The 12,545-nt window shown below is 44.1% G+C and overlaps 1 protein-coding gene across 2 annotated transcripts in view; it reads left to right on the top strand.

Annotated features, from left to right (window-relative positions):
- Positions 1-12,545, top strand: part of ANKH (ANKH inorganic pyrophosphate transport regulator) — a 108,814-nt gene that overhangs the window by 57,970 nt on the left and 38,299 nt on the right. The window contains exons 2-5 of one of the 2 annotated variants that reach the window (XM_068931432.1): positions 265-481; positions 8,084-8,202; positions 9,321-9,404; positions 11,893-12,063. In XM_068931432.1, the coding sequence (XP_068787533.1) occupies positions 265-481; positions 8,084-8,202; positions 9,321-9,404; positions 11,893-12,063 (591 nt within the window). The remainder of the gene's footprint in view (positions 1-264; positions 482-8,083; positions 8,203-9,320; positions 9,405-11,892; positions 12,064-12,545) is intronic. The other variant, XM_068931433.1, reaches the window with a different exon arrangement.

Genomic DNA, 12,545 nt, shown 5'->3' with positions numbered 1-12,545 from the left:
AATATAGATATATTAGAAAGAGATAGTCACCTTTGTTCCTTAAACTGTATTCAAGTCTTCTGCTCCTTTACTGCCCATGTGAAGTTATCACGGTAGCTATGTCACAAGTCGCTTTCTGCTTCTGAAGCCAGAGAAATAAGAGCCAGCTCAGAGGAAAAATAATGAGAGTTGAACTTATTCCTCCAGAAGCAGGCTGCAGAATATTTTTTCGGTATGCCTGCACATGTGCTACATTGTTTTCTTTGTCTTTCTGTGTTTCAACAGGCCTTGAATAGGGGCATCGCTGCTGTCAAGGAAGATGCTGTGGAAATGCTGGCCAGCTATGGGCTGGCATACTCCCTGATGAAGTTCTTCACAGGTCCAATGAGTGACTTCAAAAATGTAGGTCTGGTGTTCGTGAACAGCAAGCGAGACAGGACCAAAGCAGTTTTGTGCATGGTTGTGGCTGGAGCCGTAGCTGCTATATTTCATACCTTAATAGGTAAGATCACTTCACATCTAATTAATACATCGCTTAATTTGTTTCCCGTCCCTCACCTGTTCTTCAAAACTGATTAATCTGTAGGCTTAAGATTTCGTTTGTAAGTGCAACAGGAAATGCCGAGGAGATGAACTCTCTTGGGCTGGAGTCATGCCCGAGCCGTGCAGTTTTTATTACTTTTTAAACAGGTTGTTAAGTGGCAGATTCCACCTCCAGGGCTCTCCTGCCTGGCTTCTTGGTTTGCTGCTTATCTCTTGCGGTCAGGTGTGTCAGCCTGCCTACATCAATGGGTTGCAGAAAGCTGATAGCTCAGTCTTAGTGGTAGGCAGTGACAATCACCTACCAGTATGCGCTTGAATGGGTTTACCACTCACTTTGTAGTAGGACATCAAGATGTGTAAGGCAGAGCTGTTTGTCCAGACTTGGTGGCATTATTGGTGTATTTCTGTACCTATCCCTTTGCTAGTTATCTTACAGTACAAAACTCCAAGCAAGCAGGTGCCAGCAACCTCATTAAAAAATACCAAGTATTACTCTTCGCTTGTGCTAGTCGTCATCCACTTCTATTGAGTAACTAATCTGTAGGAGAAGTAGCTACTAAGAGCACTTTATGCTAAACTGAGACCAGCTCCCTGAATGCATTCGTAAGCAAGGAAAATACACAAGCAGAAATTAACTGAATATAAAAGTAAGGCAACCACAGGATTTGCAAGTTCCTGAGAGACTAGAGAAATGTGATATCAACCCAAGCATCAACCAGTACCACAACAATAAAAAGCCACGTGACCTGAAAGATTTTAACTTCATCCTCTTCAAGAACCGCACCAGATCCTCTGCACCTTCTAGCTCGTTTCACAGAGCGGAAACCAGTGTATCTCAGCTATGAGGAGCAGGAGACACTGGAGGAAGCAGCAGAGAGCACCTGGCATTCGACAGGTACAGTCCTAAAAGCTGGGAGCTCTGAGGAGTGGGAAGAGGGAGGGAGGTAGCACCAGAGCCTGTGGAGGGGTGTGATGGTCTACAGGCGGTAGGGAAGCTACCGGGGGTGTTCCTGTTGCAGATGGATGAGAAAAGCGAGTGTGACGGCAATATCCAGAATTGCCGTGGAATTGCAGAGTGGCCTGGATGTGGGATACTATTCGTTATCAGGCTGTTGCTCTGTCAAGTACCAAATGTGCTGCCAGTCAGCATACAGGGTCTGCATGAGCAGTTAGAAGAACCTTGTGGTAAGGCTGGAGGTCCCCTGCTCTTATCCCTCAACAGAGTGCCACTTTATTTACCAGCTCTGTGTGCTTCCCAGGCACTATAGTTTGTTTGACCATCATGTCTTTTATTCCACCACCGACGTGGTAGCCCTATACTGTCTACCTTTATCCTATGTTACAATGGCTAAACTGTTGCTAATTTTACAGACTGAAAACATCCGTGCCTTCAAGTTAATTTATTTCAGCAGTATTGATTAGTCACTTCCTCGATATATGTTTGCAGCTGCGGCTGTTAATATTGAGTCAGTATTGTAAACCTGGGGCGATTTGTAAGTTTGGCCCTCACATTTCTTTGTCTGTTATTTTCCCTCCAGTGCTGGTCCAAGTCTTTGGCTTTGCCAGTTAGATAAATAATTATTTTCCGGTCATTAAAAATTTTATTTTAAGCTAGTATGGATTGTAAGAGAATTTAAAGTATAGCTATCAGATTTCCAGGTAAAAGACGTAGCTGGATTTTCCATGTGGGACTTTTATTGAGCAGAGGTGTTTGGGGCAGCCATTTGAAAACATGCCAGGTAAGTTACTTGGCTTTGCCTGGAAATAGAGCTCTGCAGAGTTCAGAACCTCCGAAGTGCTCTCTGCAGTTATTGAAAAGAAAAAAAGAAATCAAGGGCTTCACTTACCATGCCTTAAAGTCCTGAATTAAAGGGCCTCACACAAGCTTTCAGCTGCTCATGGTGGCAGACAGCAAAATATTTTTTAGTATTTTAACTTATCTGTGCCTGAAAATATGCAAAGGCCACATCAGAGACTGGCAGAGCGCCCAAGTGAATGGAGCTAGTCAGATTCTAGCACCAATTGCCTGGGTGATGTTGCCAAGTTTTATGTTTCAAGTTTCCTTTGAACACGTTTCAAATCCTGATTATTCTTTTCTGACCCACAGATGCACAACCTTCCCAGCAGGAGAAGGGGAAGGCGTCTAGCAACAGACAGGCAGCCTCCTAGGCCCTGCAGCTACTCCTCAACAGCTGCAAGCCTCTTACAGACTACCTACAGGAGACAAAAATCCAGGTCGCTGATGCTCAGCAGATGAAAAGAGAAGCAAACACAACTCAGGGGACTGAATTTCTGTCACATAACATGTGCACAGGGCTAAGGAAGATGACATGACTGTCTGCTGTGGACTGTCAAAGCCTAGGAAGAAACAGGAAGGAAAAAGCCCAGTGAAGTAAGGAGGAGTACAGAAAGTCCGAAGGAAGAAAACAAGTGATGGTAGAAACACGGTGACCACAGTGAATCACCACATTTCCAACTGCAATAGAGACTATTTGCAGTCTGCACACAAACAGCAGCCTCTGCTTATTTACAGTATCAGACCAGACCGTTTTACCTAAGTGACTCATGCTTCTGTGCTTCAGCAGCAGGCTCCCCTCTGCTGCTCCCCCACAGGGGCTAAGGCAGTCCGCTGTGGGAGTGATGGGCTGAGCCAAACAACTCAAACTCGCAGCTCCAAGCTCGGGGGGGCCTCAGGCATCACCGCTCCACATTCCCATGAACAGCCCGCGAAGTCCTCACCAATAGCCCCTATCACCCACCTGTGCAGGTAGCAGTACGAACCAAGAAACTAAATCACTTGACCACAGTCTCTCCGTAGCACTGTAACACTGCTGGGAATTGAAACCACCTTCCCTTCCTGCTTCAAATGCTTCTGTAGACCCTCGGGCAGTAGACTGGTCTTGCGTTTGCAGTTGGCAATCTGGAAATGGCAAATCATATGCTGCCTTCCTTCCCTGTTGCTATTTTGGGGGCAGCTGCTGCCACCAATTAAAAGAGTGTCCCTGTGGGCAGCTTGCTATGTAGTCAGGGTCTAAAGCTTCTGGTTATTTCAGAGATTGGCTTTTGTGTTGGAATACTGGGCTGTAAGAGAAGGGATTCAAGATGCATATTTATGACATCTCACTAAATTAGCAGCTTGACGGAGAATTCATTTATATAACATTATAATAGCATCATGCATTTCACAGGTGTTGCTGGTAAGGCCTTCGCACTAAGTGGGTTCTTCTAACACTGGTATCATGAAGGACATGGATGTTTTCCTTGGCAATAAAATAGCATCGTTCAGCCCTTCTCCACTTCACTCTCTTGGCACTGCTTGCCTAGCTACACTCACCATCTCCCAGCAGGAGTTACAAGCTGCAGAAACAGAATACTGAGACCATTTATTTCTTTTCGCACATTAATATTACTTTCTACAGCTCTCTGAGGTTCTGGAAATGACGAGGCAGATGTTACTTTGGGGAAGCGTCCTCTTTGCTTAGGTAGACACCCTTAGCTGGTGCCCCCCATGCCTATTTAAACATTAGATGATAGGTCACTTCTCGTTGCCAGGAAAAAAAAAATGCAAACTTTAGTAACCAGGCAAACAAATAGCAGGCTGGGTAGCCAAGCTGTGTGAGTGGTTCTGTTGTTTTGTGCCAGCTTTTGACTGCTAGCAGGCATGGGCCCCTCCCTGCACAGGTTGCACAGGTGAATACTTTGGCAGTTGCTAGCAATCCCACTAATTTTCTTGGCCTGCCCACATGCGTGGTCACTGCATATACACGAAAAACCTGCTTAAGAAATGAGACATGGGTGTAATCCAAGCAAATCCATTGCAACTCTGCTGGAATCTCCTAGTGACTGGGAATTAAAGCATGGCTTACGAGAAACTGAGCTATTTTTTCCAGTCAGTTGTGTTCCGACATGCCCGCTGTACTGTTTCGTACTAAACATTTTGTCTGGGAGAAGACTATAGCACAGGAACACAAATCAAAATATAATCCAGGCTTTCTTTTTTTCTTCCTACTAAAAGATGATAAAATGGTATTAATAAAAGATGTTACTTATTAAAGAAGTGTCCTGCTCCAGCATCTTCAGATGACCACTGCTAAAGCAGTAACTTGCTCCCTAGCTGCCCCAACCCTTCTGCCACAGCAAGGGGAGTTTCCTACCGGCAAGGTATTCAGGGCGAAAGAAGGATGAGGAAAGCTTCTGACCAAAGCATCTGTGGATTGTAGGATAGTAACTTTTTTTTTCTTTTTTTAGTTAAAACAGACTAATTTTGAGACTTACGAGATGCTGGCCTATCCAAAAGTACTCCAGAGACTGATGGACGTTGGTAGATTTGGGAAAATCAACTAATACAATCTTTCAACTAGAGCTGAGCACAGAAAAAGATGATTGCAACAATCATTCTGCACTGAGATGTTCCTGAGATGTGGTTTTGTTTTCATTTATTGCTATGAGCAAAAAAGAAACACGCAGCCCAAAACATCCCTATCGTTTGGGCTTTCACATGGAGCATACAGTCTTTTGCTTTTGCTTTAAGTCAGGCTAGCCAAAGACATAAAGAAATCTCTGTACCCTGTGCCATCTGCACATGAAGGTTTACCTTTTTAACAAATTAGCGTTTTCCTGTCTGCCCAAATGACTTAGCAGAACAAACTCCTGACCAGCACCAGTTTTGGCCATCCTTGTGATAGGCAGCGGAATAGAATTTTAGTTCTCAAGTCTCCAAGAATAGTTCATTTTTAAAACTGGCACCGAAGTATGAACGTGGAATGCCTCTAAAAAAACACACTTTAACTCAAAAACGTTTTTTAATTTTTTTCCCCCCAGTAAAGCTAATATTGACATATGTGGCTCCATGTCCGCAACTAAATGGTATCACCTCCTATGAGGGTTTCTTTTTGTTTTCGTTATGATGTAAGTACAACATGCTGGATAGTAGACAGCCTAAAGTGACTATGGTACAGCTATTGGCTTGAGACTGCTGGCATCATGAGGAGCGAGTACATTTGTTTCAAGGATGTCAGAGAAATCCGTAGAGAAAAGATGAGCTCGAGTTAGGTGCACAGTATTTCAGTGTAATTTCCCTAAGCTTCTGGGTTTTGAGACTCAGCTAGAAAAGACAAAAGCCAGAATTCCTGCTTAACTGCTGTTACACAAGAAGCAAAACTAATCCATGGACATACAAAATGAATGAGTTATTGCAGGCAAGCAAAGAGGCAGCTTATCTTGGAGTTGGACTTCTCTGTTTTGATTGGAACGGGGAAGGGAATGGGAACAACCATCTGCTTTATGTTCATGCAATACTCTTCAGTTCTGTTTCCTCTTGTGCTGTTAATTTTGTACCATGCCTCATAGTAAGTTGGTAAGGTTTGCCAAGGTTAAGTTCTAATTGCATCAGCAATTGCTTTATTCACAGCTCAGAGACACCTGCCTGTATATTTGTTAGTAAATCTCAACTTGCCGAGTCTTCTTTCTGAGGATGGAAACATTCATTGACATCAGTGAAAGTGATCACATGCTTTCACAGACATGTGGAAGAGAACAGTTTTTAAGCTAAGCCATTAGGATTTCGAAATCAAAGTCACATTAAAAATTGCAGTTAGACTTTTTTGGATGGCGGAGAGAAAGAAGAATTGTAAAGCTTATAGAACACAGCACTGATCGCGCTAGAAATTTTAAAAATTTGGTGCTGCGGGCTGTGGTAATATAAGTCCCTCGAGAGTGCCTTGCCAATAAACTACAATCCTGTGGTGAAATAGCCATTCCTCAAAGTGAGAATAGCTCAGCCTCTGACCCCTCTAATTCTATGGGTTTTCCTGTAATAATGCATTCCAGAAAATGACCTTGAAAATCACAATAGCTTTTAGAGACAAAAGATTTATTTATTACTCATTTTCTATCTACTTCTAAAGTCTCCTTTAAAGCCGGCGGAGAGCAGAGGGCGAAGTGCACAGCGAGCACGAAGGGAGGTTTCTGCGGCGTGCTGTCTGAGGATTGCCGCTGGAGGCCCCTCTGCAAGAGCGGGTTCCTCAGTCCCTCCGCTCAGATTTGTCCCCACGTGCAGAATTCACACTAGCGTGGTTCCTGCAACAGTTTTTAAGTTTTTATGCAGCAGAAGTTCAAAGCAACTTAAATGGGATCTAAGAGAAGCTCAGTGAGTCTGAACCTCATAGACGGTTTATGAAATATGGTTTACCGTGTTTTCTGTTGTCCTGGCCACCCGCAATGAGGCTGCCGCCTGTATTCTCAGTGCTGTCATGCTGCCTCGTTCTTCTTTGCTACCTGGTTTGCACTGCCTTGTTGTGATGTGGAAAAAAATCTTTTCAGTCCTGTTAACCATTTAACTGCTGTATCTCTATGCCATCACAAAACAATGCTGACTTAAACTCCTCTTTAATTACTTTTGAACACCGTTTTTTTGTTTGGTTGTTTTTTGTTTTAAGAAAAGAGCAGGGATGTTCTACTCTTCAGGGGGAAAAAACAGTTTTGTGATCACATAGGCAGATTCTGTTTAATCTTTTTCAGGCCCCCCTGAGTTCATTATGAGAGTTAGCTTTAGGCTAAAAAGTATTGGATTGGACCACTAGTGTTAGCTAGCTCTACATTATTTCAGGTTATGGGGAGGACTCCTGGATAAGTAAAACAGCTGGATGACCTGGGTACCAACAAGCACAGTACAGAGAGGTCTAAGCAGTTTTTTATGGAGCCATATGGGGACTCCTGAATCTGGGCTGTCTTCAGTCTAACACCTTGGGGATTGAAGGCTGGCAAAAGGTATTTTGCCAAACACTGACAATTCCTCTCTTCTTAGATTGAAACAGGATAGCAAAATAATATACTGGCAATTAATTAGAAGTAGCAAGCCCCTAATTTCCAGCAGCATGGAGCATCCTTTTCTAGCTCGTGAGATGCCAGTTCTAAATGATGCAGGAAAGGAGCAGCTGTCTGAGGCTGCCCCGCGGTTGTACAACGTGCCGGCAAGTCCCAGCGGAGGTGAGCATTTGGCAGGGTAAGGAGAAGCAGTCAAAGAGGCATAACGAGCGTGATTTATTGCATGCCCTTGCAAATTACACTACTCGTTTTACAGCTTTAGGCAGGTTTACAGGTAGCGCTGTGAGACTGCTATGGCACTAGCTGCTATGGCAATAGCTGCTTTGAATCCTGGCATTGCAGGATTTGAAAGGTACTATATTCCATGAAATGCACAGCGCCAGTTGAAACAGCTTTCCCACGAAAGAGCCTTGGGTTAATGAAAGAGCAGTAGATTTTCTGGAGTGCCAGCGTGTTCATTTAGCAAACACATGTGGCACTTACTGTACCCGTCTCCCAGCCCAGCTGCTTGTTATCCCTCCTCTGCCAAAGGCTCCTTGAGAAGAACCGTGAGAGCCCTCCTCAGTAATAACCAGCAGCTGGGGAGGCTGCAATACCTTCAAGCCCCTGCAGCTGTTTGCTAAGTGAATGCATGTTGAAGCCTCTAGGCATTGTGCTCTTTTGCCTTTTTCTGAGTATCTCACCCAGAATCTGTATGTAAGCTTTATTATTTATTCCTGTTCTTGTATCTCTACAGCGTATAGCGATTTGGGGTATTACATTATTAATAAGCTACACCATGTGGATGAATCAGTGGGAAGTAAAACTCGGAGGGCCTTCCTTTATCTAGCTGCCTTCCCCTTTATGGATGCCATGGTGAGTACATGATTCAGAACTGAGTTTTAATATGATTTTTTTTTTTCTTTTCTGATGATCACCTTAGTTTGCAAAGTCAATTACCTGATGGGACACTGAAGGTGTGCAGGAGGAGGGCTTGTCTTCCTTTGCATATACCTGGACGCATCTTCCTCTACTACCTGGAAAATGTGTGCAGGTGGACTTTGAACATCCAGAGATCATGACAAATGTAAAATCCTCAGTTGTCTTGTCAGAGTTAGTGTGTGTGCAGCCTAGAAGGCACTGGTCATCTTGTGATGAGCTCTCTGCATGCGTTCTCTCCTTCCAGTATGTTTGGAGGGGTTGGACTTGCTGTGTGTCCCCAGACCGCTTGCAGAGCTCACAAGGAGTAAGCTCAATGCTTCCTCAAAGCAAATTTGTTGAAAAGCTGTATGTGACCATCAGTTTTTGCAGGCACAGCTAAGTCCAGTGTATCTCAAATGCATGGGCATGAGAGCCAAACACGTGGCTGGGCTGCTGCTCCAAGATCACCAGGCTTGTCTCACACGGCCTGCACTGCACAAAGTTAGGGCAATACTTGTGCTTCCTCTATATCCCTGTAAAACTGGAAAGGGGGACTCTTTTCGTGGCATGCCTCCACTGCTTTCTCTGCCACCTTCTCCGCTTGAACAGCTGCTGATGAGAGCTGATGCTAAAAAGAAGTTGGATCGTTAGGTTTTCTTTTCCAGATCGGCCTCAGTATAACTCAGTAAGCTGATGAGTATTACATTTTAGAGATGCATTGAACTGGTGAAATATCCCCTTGGATATTTTTAAATCCTAGTCTGTCCTGCACAGATTCTATCCCTTCTATGAAGAAGGGGCAGCTTCTTATTAGATCTCAGAAATTTCTACAGAGGCTATAAAATTACTCCCTTTCTCCCTCGCAGTCCTGGGAAAAAGGAGCTAAATGCAGCAGTGCTTTCTCTGCATTACTGGCTTAAGATTTGCCCAAGCTCACATCAGATGCTGCAGGTGGGAAAGAGCTTTATAAGCTGTTTACATGTAATGTAACAGTCGAAAACCAGTGTTCTGGGATCTGAAATCATTAGCAAATGTCATAGCCATTTCCCAAACTCTGCTCTGCCTTTTTTCAGGCTTGGACCCATGCTGGCATTCTGCTGAAACACAAATACAGCTTCCTAGTGGGATGTGCCTCCATCTCAGATGTCATAGCTCAGGTAATGACTCCTCTTAGCAACCACCGTTTATGTCGTATTACAGACGTGCTGCTTTCCTAAGAGGTGACTCTTGTGCACCGAGACTGCCTTCCCTCTCTGCCGTGAGCAACGCACCAGAAGCAACAATCCTATGTGAGGAGCGTGCTGTTCTCCAGTAGTTTCCCTGCTGTGTGCCAGCTCTTTGCTGACAGTTGTTGCTGAGACTGGTCTCACTTGACTGGATCGAGTCAGTCCCTAAGCAATGCCAGGAGCAGGGAAGCAGGACTGTTTGGGTTAGGGCTGTGCCTTCCTGCACCTCTGTAACACCGCTTTAGAACGGCTAAGAAACAAGCTATATACACAGGTACATCTGGGAAAAAGGGAGCTCAGCTGAGGAGACTGATGGTTGCTATCAGTTTGGAGGCCAAGTACTTTGAAAGACATGTTTCTCCACCATGCACGTTTGTATGGTGCTTCGCACGGTTATACTGAAATCCTAAATGGGGCTTTTTGATAGGGAAGTGAAGGCTGACCCGTCAGTTATGCACATGCAGTCTGATCTGGTAAAATGCAGTAGTGTAAGCCATCTTCTGAGTGCCAGTAAAGGGCTGTTCTTGTTACTGGGCCAAAAGCTGAAGACTCAACTGCAGCAGAAACTTAACTTTGTTGATAGCCCTGGGTGATGCAGAGAAGAGCAAATGTTTGAACTACCATTTGTGAGAGAGGTGTTAAACATCGTTTTGCTTTGTACTAGACATGCTCACAAGACACCTTTCATACTCGTTGCTGATGGCCAACGTTATACCATGCAAGAACCAACACAGAGCCCTCTCTTTAAAATATATATAAACACATTATCAAATGGAGGATCCTAACACCTGTAAATCAGTGACTGTACTGCCCCATTACCAGCTGAAGTAATGACATGGGGAGAAAGAGCATGACAGTAGTACAGCATCAAAGGAAATAGGAAGCCAACAGCACTTAGTTCAATTCTCCATAGCGTTTTCCTCCCACTAAGTATGAGCAAACCAGGTTTAACCATTCAGTTCAACTGCTATTCTGTTTGGCAAGTACTCCGCCCCTCTGCATTACTGCATTAAATCCCTGAAGATAATGCCAGTTACAATAATTGGCCTTAACAGCCAGGCTCTGCTCTTGTTCTGGCATGCCCTACAAATTTCTCTAACTCTAGATGCATGTCAGGTCATTTACAGCTAAATAGAGAAACTGGAATTTGTATTTTGGCCATGATACACATGCCCTTTTCACAATAACTGGTGACTATGTGACGAGCCAAGGCTGTGAAGAATAAGGCACCTGTCAACTTATCTCCAGCCTATGACAGAATACTTGTACAGAGCAAGAGCAAATCCAGAGGACAAGAAGTTGTGATTCCCCCCTGCCCCAGGACTCCCTACACCTACATCTACTCCCCACACAAGCAGTAGGTGCACAGGCACTATTCAATCCTCCTTGCATAGCATCATGTACGCGTTTTTGTGACTGACTTGCTTCTACTTACTGAGAAAAATCCTTCTGTAGGGTTCAAAAGAGCTATTTTGCAAATCCTCATAAAGGGTGTGGCCTACCTAATAAACATCTGCACAGTGTGATTTTTTTTTTTTTCCTTAAGTATTGAGTACTAGGAATGAAACAAAGAACCTATCCCTGAACATTGAGTTTTATATTCTGTGCAACTCACTTGAATGCCAGCATGTCCTGGTAAGTTTATTTTTGATCCTGCTGTCCACAGAACCAAACACAATTGGATTCTCAGTTGCCCGCCCATCCGGAGACGTTTGGAATAACAGGCATGCTGTCAGGCTCTGTGCTTAATGGAAGAGAATTATATCTCATTAATCAACCCCTTTGCATTTTCTGGATTGAGCATTTAATCAAATGAAATTGAATTATGAGCTGTTCATCCGTTTCAGCCTGAAAGTTTCCATTTCAGTCACATCAGTGTGGCGCTCCGGTAGCTCAGGAGTAAATGATTTTATACTGCAGTCTCACTCAAAAAGTACAGTATCCGGGTGATATAAGAGTTCCTACCTCTAACAGCTGAGGTGAATGTTGCAAAACATCTGGCTTTTAGTTCCTAGACACACACACACACTCACACCAAAAGCAGGACTTAGAAGCTGCCCGCGGAAGTATGCCTCCAGCTTCGATCTGTCAGAATAGCTCTTTCTCCTGGGAAGGGCGATACTCAGCCGCGCACTTGATTCCACGCTAACCTTTTGCTATTATGGCTCTTAGACTGATGCCTGCCCGCTACCTTCAAGTGGTTTTTTTTTTTTTTTTTTTTTTTTTGGCACGGCGGCTGTATGCCATTAACTCTTAGTCTTCTCATGTATGGTCAAATGCAGACGGGGTTCCTCATTAAAGTTTCTAAATTCTCCAGGCTAGAAATGAGATGCTGTGACCATGGAGTCAGACAGGAGAAATGCTGGCCCTTAAGAAACAGGCAGGCAAATCACTAATCGTTTATTTGTTTCCCCTTCAGGTCGTTTTTGTAGCCATTTTGCTTCACAGTCACTTGGAGTGCAGGGAGCCTCTTCTGATCCCAATCTTGTCTCTATACATGGGAGCACTTGTCCGATGTACCACGTTATGCCTCGGTTACTACAGGAACATACATGACGTCATTCCTGACAGAAGTGGGCCTGAGATGGGGGTAGGTCTTGATACAGTGCATGAAGGGCCTACCCTCTCTATCCCGCAGGAAAAAAAAAGACATTTTCACTTAAAGAGGCATGATGGACACCGTTCCAGCGACAGTGCCCGTGAGGCAGTACTTTACGTGATATTGATACGCTGTCTGCTTAGCATCTCTGTACTGAGCTCTCGCCTTCTTGTGCTGTAAGACAGCACAGCATGAGCTGTAGCAGGTTAGCTAAGTGGACGCTTTGTTTCCTGGGGAAGAACCTCTCAAAATTGCTCTTTTTCCTTTAATGTCGTCTTGGAATTTACATATCTTTTTCTGGTAGCCAGAACGAATTATGCAGATACCTTATGCATTATTTACTGAGCTCCATGGCACAGCTGCGTTTGAATCAGTATTACTAACAAGGGTGACAATATTTTAGGCTCCAGCTATTGAAAACTGTTGAATTGAATGTACCAAACTGACAATGAGTGGGAAAAGCAAAAATCCTT

Source organism: Struthio camelus, chromosome 2 (assembly GCF_040807025.1).
Source record: "Struthio camelus isolate bStrCam1 chromosome 2, bStrCam1.hap1, whole genome shotgun sequence".
In the NCBI taxonomy this organism is placed as follows: domain Eukaryota; kingdom Metazoa; phylum Chordata; class Aves; order Struthioniformes; family Struthionidae; genus Struthio; species Struthio camelus.
The sequence above is the reverse complement of the archived record's forward strand: the minus strand, read 5'-3'. Positions and strand labels throughout refer to the sequence as shown.